The sequence below is a fragment of the Aquarana catesbeiana genome, linkage group LG04, assembly GCF_042186555.1.
Source record: "Aquarana catesbeiana isolate 2022-GZ linkage group LG04, ASM4218655v1, whole genome shotgun sequence".
Lineage (NCBI taxonomy): Eukaryota > Metazoa > Chordata > Amphibia > Anura > Ranidae > Aquarana > Aquarana catesbeiana.
The window spans coordinates 686,720,362-686,736,062 of record NC_133327.1 but is presented as its reverse complement, the minus strand read 5'-3'; the positions used below and the strand labels follow the sequence as shown (position 1 = coordinate 686,736,062).

The following is a 15,701-nucleotide window of genomic DNA, read 5'->3' as shown; positions in this document are numbered from 1 at the left end:
TTCCTATCGAGAGCCACCTATCCAACGGCGGCAGGGATCGACTGTCTCCATCACCCATGGAGTTTCCACTTGGGATATGTCTTTCCTCCGATTCCCCTAATAGCCAGATTTCTGGCCAGACTGAGGAGATCAACGTCCATAGTCATAGCGGTGTTGCCGTTCTGGCCGAGAAGGCCATGGTTTGCAACCATCCTGCAACTAAACACAGAAGAGCCGTTGCCGCTCCCAGTAACCCCAGATTTGCTCTCACAAGGCCCATTCCTTCACCCAGCACCGGATCGACTACACCTAACAGCCTGGAGGTTGAAAGGGAGAGGCTACTAGACCAAGGATGCTCACTTAGAGTAGTGAATACACTTCAACAGGCAAGGAAAGGGACAACAAACAACACGTATAGCAAAATCTGGAAAAAATTCACCGAATTTTCACAACAGCAGTCTTGGAACCCACTCTCTCCTTCAGTCTCTCAAATCCTAGAATTTCTACAACTAGGGCTGGAGAAGGGACTGGCTTCCAGCACTCTCAAAGTCCAAGTCTCGGCACTATCCGCAATGACGGGAACCAAATGGGCCCTAGATCCGCTCATAATCCAATTCCAAAAAGCATGCCTGAAAATAAGGCCACCAAGAAAACCAACCTTTCTGACCTTGGACCTATCGATTGTACTAGAAGCTCTGTCTAGAGAACCCTTCTTTCCCCTGGAATCAGTATCCTTATGGGATCTAACATTTAAATTATCTTTCCTGGTAGCAATAACATCTGCCAAAAGAGTCTCAGAGTTACAGGCGCTACTAATCAAAGAACCGCATCTGGTCTTCTACCCGGATAGAGTCGTCCTCAGACCGTCAGAAAAATTTATACCTAAGGTAGCGTCTACCTTCCACTTCAAATCAGAGATCAATCTCCCAGTTTTTCTTACTAGTGAAGGGAACCCACATCCGTTGGACGTTAAATTGGTGATCTCCACCTACTTAGAAACTACCAAGCAATTCAGAAAGACTGACAACCTTTTAGTCATACCACATGGCCCAAGAAAAGGCCAGGCAGCTTCCTCGAGAACAATAGCGTCTTGGTTAGTGAGAATCATCAAAAGAGCGTACCAAATTCAGCTACTCCCAATACCGGACGGATTAAAAGCCCACTCGACTAGAGCGGTAGCGACCTCCTGGGTAGCATATTGTAGAGTGTCCTCAGAAACCATTTGCAAGGCAGCAACTTGGTCTTCCAGAAACACTTTCATTTCACACTACAGAATAGACCCGGCTCAATTAACTACGGTTGAGTTCGGGAGGTCAATCATTCAGACTAATTCTTCTATACCCTGTACTTGAGCAAATAAAAATCTTTTGAAAGCACCCACCCATTTAGCGAGTTATTTCCCAATGTGTGTGCTGCCATGATGCGTCAGGAAAACGGAAAATTGTATACATACCTTCCGTAATTTTCCTTTCCTGACGCATCCCATGGCAGCACACAGAACCCACCCCTCTAAGGTGATAGTTACTGAGAATGCAAGGTGGACTCCTCTTCAAGATCTTATAGCTAACTAGTCCTATCAGGTTGTGGAGGCGGAGTCACAACCCAATGTGTGTGCTGCCATGGGATGCGTCAGGAAAGGAAAATTACGGAAGGTATGTATACAATTTTCCGTTATCGTATTTATCTATCTATCTATCTATCTATCTATCTATCTATCTATCTATCTATCTATCTATCTATCGTATTTATCTATCTATATATCGTATTTATCTATCTATATTTATTTTTATATTTTGTGCATTTATTCATATTGTGTGTACTTTATATATTTATCTATATATATTTAAAAGTATTATATATATATATATATATATATATATATATATATATATATATATATATATATATATATATATATATATATATATTTTTTTTTTTTATATTATATATTATTTTTTATATTTACAGTATGTAAAAAAATTAAACAGCCACAAGCATCACCTGTATCGGTTGGTTTCGGGCACCCTCCAGATCTGTACGCCCCTCTGTGTCGCCGTCCCGACGATCACACTGAAGTTCTCGTAGGATTCGTCGCAGAGCTTCTGACTCGGCCCATGAGGGCCGCTGGCTCCGCACGTTGTGAACAACCAATAACCTGCAAGACAAGGAACACCCCGTTACATTGGGGTCACCATTTCATGGAGCAGGCAGAATCCAGTGATTGATAGCAGCCAATCAGGACTATTTGGGAGGTAGGCGTGGTCTCATCGGTGGCCTAAACAGGAGCCTATCGGTACAGTACAGCAGATCTATATCTATTGATCCCGCCAGAACTGAAGAGCTGTCCTCTTCACACTTCCTGTGTCGTCTATCTGTATTATTTGGCCCTCCTAATTCTTATCCTGAACTACAAAACAATTTGCTTGAATTGTGAGAGCGGGAGGAGAGTCTGAGAGTAGCAAAAGACAGTTGGCAGGGCTGACACCACTCAAGTTGCAAACATACTGTGTGTGTTGTCAGCATTCCACAGTCGTCACAAACCCCCCCGCAATTTGTCTAATATGTTCTCCTAGGATCATCAGCTCCATCCGGTGGGCATAATGTAGTATTTTCTTGAAATCTCAGTCCGGAAAATACCACATTTTTTGGCCACTAGATGGAGCTGATCATAGGAAATAAATTTACTACACAGATTACAACAATTATTCATGATGGTTTGAGACATTTGCACAGCAATTTATTTATTTATTTATTTTTAAATAGACCCCAATGTGTAGGAGAGAGAGAGAAAAAAAAAACAAGACACAAAAGCAGCAGAAGTTCTGCCCAAAATAACGATAAATGATAAAAATGAATATCTCAATAAAATAAATGTAAAAAAAAAAAACAAAAAAAACATTAAATTAAAAAAGAAAAAAATGAATAAATAATAATAATAATAATAATAATATTAATAATAATAATAATAATAATAATGAAAAGCCCCTTAAAATAGTAATGAATAGCCCATTGACATAAAACAAATAAATAAATAAAATAATGAATACAGTAGCCCAATAAAGTAAAAAAAAATGAATAGCCTATTAAAATTAATAAATAATAATAATGAAAATCCCGTTAAAGTAATAATGAATAGCCCATTGAAATGAAAAAAAAAAAAAGCCCATTGAAATAAAACAAATAAATAAAATAATTAATAGCTCAATAAAGTAAAAATAAATAAATAATAATGAATAGCCCCTTAAAAAATTCATAATAAATAGCCCCTTACAATTAAAAAAAAAAAATAGCCCATTAAAAAAAAACTCATTTTATATATGAGCTCTATATATAATATATTAAAAAAAACATAACCAAACCAATGTTTCCTACAATATCCACCTTTAATCCAGAGATTTCCCTTGCAGTACATTTTTTCTATCCTCAGTCTGACAGCCAGCATCATTCAACCACCTTCCTCTGAGCCCAGGTTGCCCCTGACCCATCCCCAGCCTGTGACTGGACAGTGAAAGGAGAAGAAGCAGCGATGAGCTTTCTGTCATTCTGCTCTCTCCTCCGATCAGCAAATGAACTGACTGTCTCCTTGTGCTGCTTCTTATTCTCCCAGCCTGAGCTCTGCTGTACAAGGACTGCAAGAAGCTGATACCAGGTGACATTGGGGTACTCACACACTGCTTGTGTTTAAAATATAAATGTAACAATGTAGTAATGAATTAGGAGCTGCATTATTTGTGCCTCTTTTATCGGGCCGGAGTTCAGCTTTAATACAATAAATAAAAACATAGAAGAGCAAATCATGAAAATGAGATAAAATTCTTTCCGGAAAACAATGGACTAGAGACGGGTAATGACATTCCCGGTGACAGATGGTGGGGAAGCACCATGGACCGGCCAGGCAATGCAGCAGATGGAGGCTGTGACTGCTCTGCGGCATTCGGGGGGCCTCTCCAGCACTGGCACCTCTAGGCACCGGCCTAATCTTCCTCTTCTGTAAATTGGATTCTACTTAGAGAGTAAAATCCACAAATATCAATTCTAGAAATGAAGCGAAACCACAGAGAGCAATTCCTAAATATGAGAAGAAACAATATTATAACAGGTTACAATGTATATAAACCCCAACAATCAACTTCTCTTATTTCCTCCCTTTGGTCTATTAAATACCCCCATTAACCCTTTCCTTGCTAGAGCTGTTTTAGGTTTTTTCTTGTTTACATGCTTAAAAACAAAAACCAAAAACATTTTGTAAATCTTTTCTTCTATCTTTTCATGTGACAACACTGAAGAAATGACACTTTGCTACAATGTAAAGTAGTGAGTGTTCCGCTTGTATAACAGTGTAAATTTGCTGTCCCCTCAAAATAACTCAACACACAGCCATTAATGTCTAAACAGCTGGCCACAAAAGTGAGTACACCCCTAAGTGAAAATGTCCAAATTGGGCCCAAAGTGTCAATATTTTGTGTGGCCACCATTATTTTCCAGCACTGCCTTAACCCTCTTGGGCATGGAGGTCACCAGAGCTTCACAGGTTGTCACTGGAGTCCTCTTCCACTCCTCCATGATGACATCACGGAGCTGGTGGATGTTAGAGACCTTGCATTCCTCCATCTTCCGTTTGAGGATGTCCCACAGATGATCAATAGGGTTTAGGTCTGGAGACATGCTTGGCCAGTCCATCACCTTTACCCTCAGCTTCTTTAGCAAGTCAGTGGTCGTCTTGGAGATGTGTTTGGGGTGGTTATCATGTTGGAATACTGCCCTGCGGCCCAGTCTCTGAAGGGAGGGGATAATGCTCTGCTTCAGTAGGTCACAGTACATGTTGGCATTCATGGTTCCCTCAATGATCTGTAGCCCCCCCAGTGCCGGCAGCACTCATGCAGCCCCAGACCATGACACTCCCACCACCATGCTTGACTGTAGGCAAAACACACTTGTCTTTGTACTCCTTCCTCTATAACCCTCCTTTCCTGGAGGACTCTGCTCCTTCCTCTATAACTCTCCTCTCCTGAAATACTCTGCACTGCTGGAGGACTCTGCTCCTTCCTCTAGCTAACGCTCCTGATATACCGTGTTTGATCACTTTAATTGCTGATTAACCTCAGGTGTCGGCTGATGGCACAGTAGGACTTGTCACTCATCAGCCATTGGACGGAAGCCAGCTACCTGTGTCTGAATTATATGGCTGAGTGATCTCAGGCTGAAGATTTGACATCATGTTAATTAAGGATTAATATCCATCTCTATCTCTGCCCTGAGGAGCATCACTACTAGGAAAAAAAAAGTTCTTCATTAATTCTAGACAAGATCCTGATAATTCCACCAAAATATGGCGCCGGCCCTGCTGATTCTCATCACAGAGGAGCAAAATAAAGGAAGAAAATCTGTTTCTTTGTCCCATTAGACCTTCTTCAGCTCAGCCACCGGTCACACAGAGATCTGTAATGGATTACGCCCAAGGTAAAAGGAAACTCTAATTGTTTTTGGTCAGTTTGATTTTACAATAAAGATTAAAACTTTATACAATTGAGATTTTATATCTTTTTTTTTTATTTATTTTTTAAAAGTGGATCTACAGAGAGAAAATGATTTCAGCTCCACCCGACCCCCCCCCCCCCCCCCCCCCCAATGCAGCAATACAATTATCTTCCACTTGGAAAAAAAAGAAGAAAAGAAAATGAAAAGAAAAGAAAAAAAAAACACAGAAGAAATAAAGGGTGGGAGAAAGAAAAGAGAAAGGAAGGGCAGGAGGAAAAAAGGAAGGAAGGAAGGAAGGAAGGAAGGAAGGAAGGAAGGAAGGAAGGAAGGAAGGAAGGAAGGAAGGAAGGAAGGAAGGAAGGAAGGAAGGAAGGAAGGAAGGAAGGAAGGACAGAGGAAAGAACTAAAGACTAGAGGATGGAAGGAATAAAATGTGTCATAAAGGAAAGATGAAATCAAGGACAGGAAGGAAAGAAGGAAGAAAGGGTAGAAAAAAAGGAGGCAAAGTGGGTGGGAGAAAGGAAAGAGAAAGGTCGGGCAGGAGGAAGGCAAGATGAATGGGAGGAGGAAAGGAAAGAGAAGGGAAAGGGAAAAGGAAAGGGAAAGGAAAGGGAAAAGGAAAAGGAAAGGGTGGGAGGAATGTGGAGTTGGAGAAAGGAAGGAAGGAATGAAGGAAAAACAGGAAGACAGCAGAAAGAAGAAATAAAGGAAAGAAGCAATGATAAATCTTTATGCCTTTTCACATTGTAAACTATTCGAAACATCATTGCATTTGTTGCCTAACTAATTTCTTTCACGGGGCTTTTTATTTTCTTCAACACAACCCATTCTGAAAAGTTCAAGGTGCGTTAGTATCACCTGGGTTCAGAGCATAGAGGAACCTGATACATCCAGCAGCTAGGAGGTAGTGGTACAATAGGGGGCTCATCCGGGATTCCCTCTGACCCTTTAGCAGGATAATGACCACATGGAGGAGTCAAGTATCCATCATGAACCCAGTCACCGCCACCAGGTTGTGTGAAGAACAGAAAGAATGTTGGATGGTATTAGACAAATGATTGCAGTGGATCTTCATTCCAAGATGCAGATGTCTTGAATGATGGAAGTGGTAACTCCTCCACAACTTGTTGCAACCTGGAGAGAAGTCATGAGCCCATCCAGCCGAGAACTTGCCAGTTTTCGTGATGTGTTATCGTTGTGGAGGTGTATGCTACTTTCAGTGGGTTTTTCTGAGTCCAGAAGCTTGCAGAAGATGTGGATAGCATTCATAGGGAATTGGATAAAAAGGCCAGCCTAGTGACAGATGACATTTATTAGACTTTACTCATGAAGTGATGCAAGAAAAGCGGAGGGGGACACATGATCTTTCAAATACAGACTCTCCCATCAACACAAAGATATCACTAGAGATGCTTACTTAAGTATTTAAACTGTTCAAACAGGGGGAAGCCTAACGTCCTCTGAGTCCTATTGTGCCTGTCCTAAGAAGGTAAACACACAAGTTTAGTTAGATAGACCAGCAATCTAAACGTGTCTCCTGGAAAACCGATAGACCCCTTGCCTGTAGTACTGGTCTGAGGGCAGTAGGTCCCAATGGAGGCAGTGGGGGAACCCTTGAGGCAGTGGGGGAGCTAATGCAAAAAGAGACGATAGAGTCATCCCTTGAACTTGAGAAAGAGGTGACAGTTCCAGAACTAACGGGGCAGTTTTCCTTACAACTGCTACAAAACAATGTGGACTTCCTGGGACCAAGGACCAACTCTATCAGTGGTAAGAGGCCTTTTGGCCGCCATCTTATTCAACTGAGCACTCCACCCTAGGATAAGGATTCCAACGCAGGCAAGAATGTATTGCATTAATATCTATTCCCACTGGCTATCGATGGTTGTGTTGCTGCATTGTGAACAGTTTGAGGATACATTGCATTTGTTGCCTTCACCGTGACTCCGGCTTTCCTCTGGGGACGTTCTTTAGAGTGAGGTGCGTTGGGGTGGGACATCGCACATTGTGGTGGTGTCAGCATGCCGGCTTGCAAGGGGTGGTGTTGGCTTGTTCTGTGATGCTGTGATTATATTCCTTATTTGTGAGTACTTTAGCCTGTTTTCTCTTAAATAAATTACGTTTGAAACTGCTACACTAGGTGGATTCTCCTTCTTCCTTCTCCCTCTCCTTCCATCTGTCATGTACCTGGTAGGAGACTGAATTGGTGAGGTTGGCCTCTCTTGTATCTCCAGCCCAGGCCTCACTAAAGGTGGAACAGATGGTGCCCAGGGACAGGATGAACACAAGTGACGGGAGGTGTTGATAGCAGAACGTGCAGCAGGAGATGCAGGTTCGAGAAGTCAGGCAGGACTTCAGGCCAGGAGCAGATGTGATGCACGCTGGACAAGCTGAGGTTAAAAGAGCACTCCGCATGTACTGCAGGTTCTGGAAGCGTGGCTTGTCGAGGCTCTCAGCAGGTTTTAGGCAGGAACACACTGCGATGATTGGAGCGGTTATGAAGGACAGCCAAAGCAGACACTCAAAAGTGGTATGAAGTCAAGTCGGAAGCTGGAGCTAGGCCACAGAGGTAGCCAAGGTCAGTAGAAGGCTGGCAAAGAGGTACAGAAGCGTAGGTGGAAGGGTGGTCAGGAACAAATCCAAAGTCAGGAACAGGTGGGTAGAGGTACAATCCAGGATCAGGTCAGTAACCAAGCCGGGTCATCAACAGAAATCAGATACAGGATTACTCTCAGGACTCAGATGAAGCTGAAGACCAATCAGCCTTGACAGTGAGCAGAGATCGTTCCTTAAATAGCCCGTCTGGCGCCAGAAACTTTGGGCACACATGAGCAATACGTCCACGCTCGTTTCTATTAGCAATGTGCCTTTGCTCATTTCTATGAGCGATGCTATGCGCATATCTGTGCACCAGTCACCATACAGGATGTCCCTTACGCCATCTTGAGTTTATATACTTGCCTGTGAGCAATTCAAGAGCCATATATATATCTGAGAGCATTTATGGATAACACAGTTCAAGCATCTTCGAGAGAGTCCCGATTAGCCGCAACACGTCAGGAGGCGTGGCTGTGACATCACCACGCTGAGAGTCGTGCAGTGACAGAAGAGAGGGCCATGGAAAGCTATTGACCTTTGTTCCTTGTTGAGAAGCCGATACACATATATTTTAGTAAGTAAATGTAACCTTTGTGTGCTGCCAATAAATGTAAAATATACGACAATAGTGGTGCTTTGCATCCACATTATTTAATGAGCATTGACCCATGCTGTGGAGAGGAAGAGAGCCCATACCTATCTATGGGCAGCAAAAAGCTTCACTATATTACCAAAAGTATTGGGACGCCTGCCTTTACAAGCATCCCAATCTTAGTCCGTAGGGTTCAATATTGACTTGGCCCCGCCCATTGCAGCTATAACAGCTTCAACTCTTCTGGGAAGGCCGTCCACAAGCTTTAGGAGTGTGTCTATGGGAATGTTTGACCATTCTTCCTAGAAACGCATTTGTGAGGTCAGGCACTGATGTTGGACGAGAAGGCCTGGCTCGCAGTCTCCGCTCCAATTCATCCCAAAGGTGTTTTATCGGGTTGAGGTCAGGACTCTGTGCAGGTCAGTCAAGTTCCACCACCCCAAACTCGCTCATCCATGTCTTTATGTACCTTGCTTTGTGCACTGGTCCAAATCATTTGGTGGAGGGGGGATTTTGGTGTGTAGTTGTCTTTCAGGGGCTGTTAAAGTCAAGCTGCAGTTTGGAGACCAATAGACTAAACTGATATCTCAAGCAATGTTTTCACCTTTCTCAGCTCTCTTTTGTGTACTACAAAGCTCCTTGCTGCTATGTAATGGAGATGAGTAGAGTGGGAGGAGTTTGTAGCCCAAATCAGTCTAGCGTGACAATGCTGCTCCTCCAGTAGAGGGAATGAGAATTGTCCTCTTAGGAAAGGAAGTGTGTTACTGGCAGGATCACCAGGCAGTGTTATGCCGCGTACACACGATCGGACTTTCTGGCATACTTGGTCCGGCACACTTTTCGACGGACTTTGTCCGCCAGGTTCGCCGGACTTTAAAACGGACGAACTTGCCCACACACGACCGGACTTTCCGGCGGGCTAGGTCCGCCCGTCTTTCCGACGGACTTTCGCCGGAGTTACGGCGGACTTTCAGAATTAACGGACTTGCCCACACATGGACAAGTCCGTTCATTTTGAACGTGACTCAGGTGCGACGGGACTAGAAAAGGAAGTCAATCTTGCCGCTTTTATCGGCGAGATTGACACCTTGCGAGCCCCGTCGCGGGTCATACCAGGCCCTTAGGTCTGGTATGCATTATAAAGGAAAGCCCCTACGCCGAAAAAACGGCGTGGGGTCCCCCCCAAAATCGATACCAGACCCGATCCGAGCACGCAGCCCGGCCGGTCAGGAAAGGGGGTGAGGACAAGCGAGCGCCCCCCCCCCCCCCTGAACCGTACCCGGCCGCATGCCCTTAACATGGGGTATGGGTGCTTTGGGGAGGGGGGCCCTGCGGGGCCCCCCCACCCCAAAGCACCTTGTCCCCATGTTGATGAGGACAAGGGCCTCTTCCCGACGACCCTGGCCGTTGGTTGTCAGGGTCTGCGGGCGGGGGGGCTTATCGGAATCCAGGAGCCCCCTATAATAAGAGGGCCCCCAGATCCCGGCCCCCCCACCCTATGTGAATGAGTATGGGGTACATGGTACCCCTACCTATTCATCTAGGGAAAAAGTGTCAATAATAAAACACACTACACAGGTTTTTAAAATAATTTATTAAACAGCTCCGGGGGGGGTCTTCCTCCGGCCAGGGTTGTCAGGAAGAGGCCCTTGTCCTCATCAACATGGGGACAAGGGCCCCCCCTCCCCAAAGCACCCACCCCCCATGTTGAGGGCATGCGGCCTGGTACGGTTCAGGAGGGGGGGGGCGCTCGCTCGTCCACACCCCCTTTCCTGACCGGCCGGGCTGCGTGCTCGGATCGGGGTCTGGTATGGATTTTAGGGGGGACCCCATGCCGTTTTTTCGGCGTAGGGGTTTCCCTTTATAATCCATACCAGACCTAAGGGCCTGGTATGCCCCGCGCTCGCCGCAATAGGAAAATTTGCTTTTCCTATTGCAGCGAGCGCGAAATGCAATACCCTGCCCTTGCGTCGTATCTGGTCCATTGGACCAGCATACAGACGAGCGGGCTTTCCATCGGACCAGCACACAGACGAGCAGACTTTACGCCTGAAACTGAGTCCGATGGAAAGATTTAAAACATGTTTCAAATCTAGGTCCGGCGGGCTTTTGGGAAAAAGTTCGGCGGAAAAGTCCGCCGGAGCCTACACACGGTCAGATTGTTTGGCGGACTCTGGTCCGCCAGACCAAGTATGCCGGAAAGTCCGCTCGTGTGTACGCGGCATTAGGTTTGACATCAAATTTTGATTTAGTTTTAGTTCTAGTCTTTTGACTAAAATGCCATTTTAGTTTTAGTCGTATTTTAGTCATCTGAGTTGTTTTAGTTTTTTTTTTAGTATTTTAGTAGACTAAAAATCTCCAATACATTTTAGTCAATTAAAATCGAATGGGTTAAGTTAGATTTTCATGCATTATTTCTTTAGAACTGCCAAACATTATATACCCCTGGAGTAAAAATCTAATAACATGTTTATTATTTATGGTATTAAGGTTTGAACAGTGGTGGCTGGTGCTCAAAATTTTTTTGGGGGGCGCAAACAAACATTCTGAAGAAAAAATCATCAATTGCAGCCTCACTGTGCCCATTAACCATTAAACGCAACCTATGTGCCTTCAAATGCAGCCACTGTGCCCATCAATTGCCACCACTGTGCCATCAAATAATCCCACTGTGCCCATCAAATGCTCCCACTGTGCCCATCAAATGCTCCCACTGTGTCCATCAATTGCCACCACTGTGCCATCAAATAATCCCACTGTGCCATCAAATAATCCCACTGTGCCATCAAATAATCCCACCGTGCCATCAAATAATCCCACCGTGCCATCAAATAATCCCACCGTGCCATCAAATAATCCCACCGTGCCATCAAATAATCCCACCGTGCCATCAAATAATCCCACCGTGCCATCAAATAATCCCACCGTGCCATCAAATGATCCCACCGTGCCATCAAATGATCCCACTGTGCCCATCAAATGATCCCACTGTGCCCATCAAATGCTCCCACTGTGCCCATCAAATGCTCCCACTGTGCCCATCAAATGATCCCACTGTGCCCATCAAATGCTCCCACTGTGCCCATCAAATGCTCCCACTGCGCCCATCAAATGCTCCCACTGCGCCCATCAAATGCTCCCACTGTTCCCATCAAATGCAGCCACTGTGCCCATCAAATGCTCCCACTGTGCCCATCGAATGCTCCCACTGTGCCCATCGAATGCTCTCACTGTGCCCATCAAACTTTGCCACTGTGCCCATCAAATGCTGCCACTGTGCCCATCAAATGCTCCCACTGTGCCCATCAAACGCTCCCACTGTGACATCACATGCCCCCACTGTGCCCATCAAATGCTCCCACTGTGACATCACATGCCCCCACTGTGACATCACATGCCCCCACTGTGCCCATCACATGCCCCCACTGTGCCCATCAAATGCTGCCACTGTGCCCATCAAATGCTGCCACTGTACCCATCAAATGCTCCCACTGTGCCCATCAAATGCTCCCACTGTGCCCATCAAATGCTGCCACTGTACCATCAAATGTTCCCACTGTGCCCATCAAATGCAGCCACTGTGCCCATCGAATGCTCCTACTGTGCCCATCAAACTCTGCCACTGTGCCCAAACGCTGCCACTGTACCCATCAATTGCTCCCACTGTGCCCATCAAATGCAGCCACTGTGCCAATCGAACTCTGCCACTGTGCCCATCAAATGCTCCCACTGTGCCATCAAATGCAGCCACTGTGACCCCCCCCCACCCGCTCGTCTGCCCGGCACTTACCTAGGCTTGGTGGGGCAGCACGTGACGGCGGCGAGCAGTGTCCTCCATGTCTTCTCCTGTCCTCTCCTATAGGCGATTGAATGCCTGATAAGCATCCAATCCCAGGGCCTGTTGTTTCAGCCAGTCTGATCAATATTCCTATCGCACACGTTCCTGGTAAAAATGGCTCATGAAATGGTGGGTGCCGCAGCGATTACCAGTTGGGTCCTGGAAGCATCAAACATACGTACATATTCGCCAGCACACCAAGGATCAGCAATTAGTCGTCTAGAAGGTTTTAATGAAAAGAAGTTACATCACAAAGGAAGGTGCAACGTTTCGGGGCCGTGCAGGACCCCTTCGTCAGGCAGGACTGACGAAGGCATCCTTGGTGTGCTGGCGAATATGTACGTATGTTGTTTCAGCCAATCAGGTGACGGGAATCAGATCTGAGCACCTGATTGGCGGAGAGGCGGTTCAGTGTTAGGTAAATGAATATTCATTCGCTGTTCTAACACACCTGGGTGAACTGCGAGCGCTGGGTCACCGTTTTTGACACCTATTAGAGCCTATGGCTTTAATCGGGTGCTTCAAACCCCTCCCCCCCTGCTGTAATTCAGGCGCCCGGCATCCGAAAAGGGGCTGGGCGCCTAAATAGGGGGTGGCAGCGGCGGACATGGATAGATTCATGCAATGCATGAATCTATCCATTGGTCATAGAGGGGGTGGCTGGAGAGAGGGGGCGGCGCCCGTGCGCCCTTGTGGACGCACCGCCACTGGGTTTGAAGATGCACTACAGACACAGATTTAGCCATTGTGATATTAATTTAATTTAGATTTAGTCTTAGTCTTTTGACTAAAGTGCCATTTTAGTTGTAGTCGTATTTTAGTCATCTGAATTGTTTCAGTTTTAGTCGTATTTTAGTCAACTAAAATAGTATTAATCTAGTAGGTGACTAAAATATTTTAGACGACAAAAATAACACTGTCTGCTGGGAAACAATAAAGGGGAAAAAAAAAAAAGCCTGAAAAAAAGAAAACTAAAGCAGCCACCACATTTATGGACGGGTAAGATGTGATAATAAGAAATTTTTTTGTTTTTTTTGTCTTGCAAAACTTTTTCATAAATGAACCAATAACTGCGCTCCGCTGATCCCCGTTAACCAAACTTCCAATTTGTCGCGCCAGCTAATTAAAAACGCTCCTTGAAAAGCCAACTGCGAAAAGACAAGTCGTTTGGAGCCGGGCCGCAGCGATAATCTACGTCGCAGCATTTTAAATCCATTTCCAGCCGAGAGATAATCGCGGTATAAACAGTTTGGCGCGTCCTTCGTATCCGCTGCAACTTTACGATAACCAGATCATCCCTTCGCGCTCTAAACATAATTAATTACGGGCCAATAAGAAATGTAAAAAACAGGCCGAGGGCTCCTGCGTGACGGACCCCGCGCAGCGATCCATCAGGAGCTCGCCGCCCCGGATAAACGTATGCACATCGCGGAGATACATCGAACGCTAATTGTCGCCGTGCGTCCCGCTGTAAACCTGCAGTCATTACGCTCGGTCCTGCTCCCGCGGCTTTCCTAATAAATATTTAATGCAATGGCCATATGGGCTAAGCGAGCGTATACGGGGAACTTCGGAGTCGCAGCGCACTGTGCGGCGGCGGCGGCTGATGTCGAACGATTAATAATAAAACAGGACGGGGAGTTAATAACCCGTCACCGATCTATTCTGAGGAGATGGAGGAGGGACCGCCGCGCACGCAGGACAGACGCTCTCGGCTCTTCAATGGGGGAATCGACGCGGCAAAGTGATTGTAAAACACGCAGAAGCAAAGTATATCTTTCCACATTGTAAATTTAAGATGGAAATCCAGGCAAGATAAAATATCACATAGATGAGGCGATCGATCTGTCACTTGTATTAGAGGGGATGTAAAAGCAGAAGGTGCATGACGATAAAAAAAACTTCTGTTTGCAGCATCCCCCCCAATACTCACCTGAGCCCCCTCTTGATCCAGCGATGTCCACAAGAGCCTTACCTCTCTTGGGATTCGCACTCCTGATTGGCTATTGGCAGAAGCGGGAGCCATTGGCTCCCGCTGCTGTCAACCACAGCCAGTGAGCCTATCAGGAGGTGGAGGGGGCGGGGCCAAATAGCGTCTCCGTGTGTGAGCAGAGGCTCGGCTTGGGTGCCCCCATAGCAAGCTACTTGCTGTGGGGGGGCACCCGACAGGAGGGAGGGGCCAGGAGCGCAGGCGTGGGACCCCAAGAAGAGGAGGATTGGGGCCACTATGTGGAAATCGATTACACAGAGGAGGGAAGTATAACAGCTTTATTATTTTAATGAAAAAATTAAAAAATAAAGCTTTGCAATCACTTTAACCTGCAGCTGTTACATTGTTTCGTTACCTGTTAATTCTCTCATTGATCTGTTATTTTTCCACTTCCTGTAACTATACTGCCCCAAGCTGACATTTTACTGCCTTAGCCGGACACTTTGCTGCCCCAACCTGATATTATATTACCCCAGCATTACTACAGCGCTCTTCTACATGTTTGATGTAAGTATGGCATTAGGCTCATGATTGGCTACTTGTAAAACCATGCCTGTTTTAAATGAATGCCTGTGCTCTGCCCTGCCAACAGTTACCCCTGTCCTCTGCCCTGCCAACAGTTACCCCTGTCCTCTGCCCTGCCAGGAGAGACCCCTGTCCTCTGCCCTGCCAGGAGCCACCCCTGTCCTCTGCCCTGCCAGGAGCCACCCCTGTCCTCTGCCCTGCCAGCAGCGACCCCTGTCCTCTGCCCTGCCAGCAGCGACCCCTGTCCTCTGCCCTGCCAGCAGCGACCCCTGTCCTCTGCCCTGCCAGCAGCGACCCCTGTCCTCTGCCCTGCCAGCAGCGACCCCTGTCCTCTGCCCTGCAAGCAGCGACCCCTGTCCTCTGCCCTGCCAGGAGCCACCCCTGTCCTCTGCCCTGCCAGGAGCCACCCCTGTCCTCTGCCCTGCCAGGAGCCACCCCTGTCCTCTGCCCTTCCAGCAGTGACCCCTGTCCTCTGCCCTGCCAGGAGCGACCCCTGTCCTCTGCCCTTCCAGCAGTGACCCCTGTCCTCTGCCCTGCCAGGAGCGACCCCTGTCCTCTGCCCTGCCAGGAGCGACCCCTGTCCTCTGCCCTGCCTGGAGCGACCCCTGTCCTCTGCCCTGCCAACAGAGACCCCTGTCCTCTGCCCTGCCAACAGAGACCCCTGTCCTCTGCCCTGCCAACAGAGACCCCTGTCCTCTGCC

General features: G+C 46.6%; 1 protein-coding gene across 1 annotated transcript in view; it reads right to left on the bottom strand.

Annotated features, from left to right (window-relative positions):
• Positions 1 to 15,701, bottom strand: part of ALK (ALK receptor tyrosine kinase) — a gene marked incomplete in the record, with an annotated part of 645,074 nt that overhangs the window by 140,280 nt on the left and 489,093 nt on the right. The window contains 1 exon segment of the mRNA XM_073628762.1: positions 1,981 to 2,134. Coding sequence (XP_073484863.1) covers positions 1,981 to 2,134 — 154 coding nt within the window.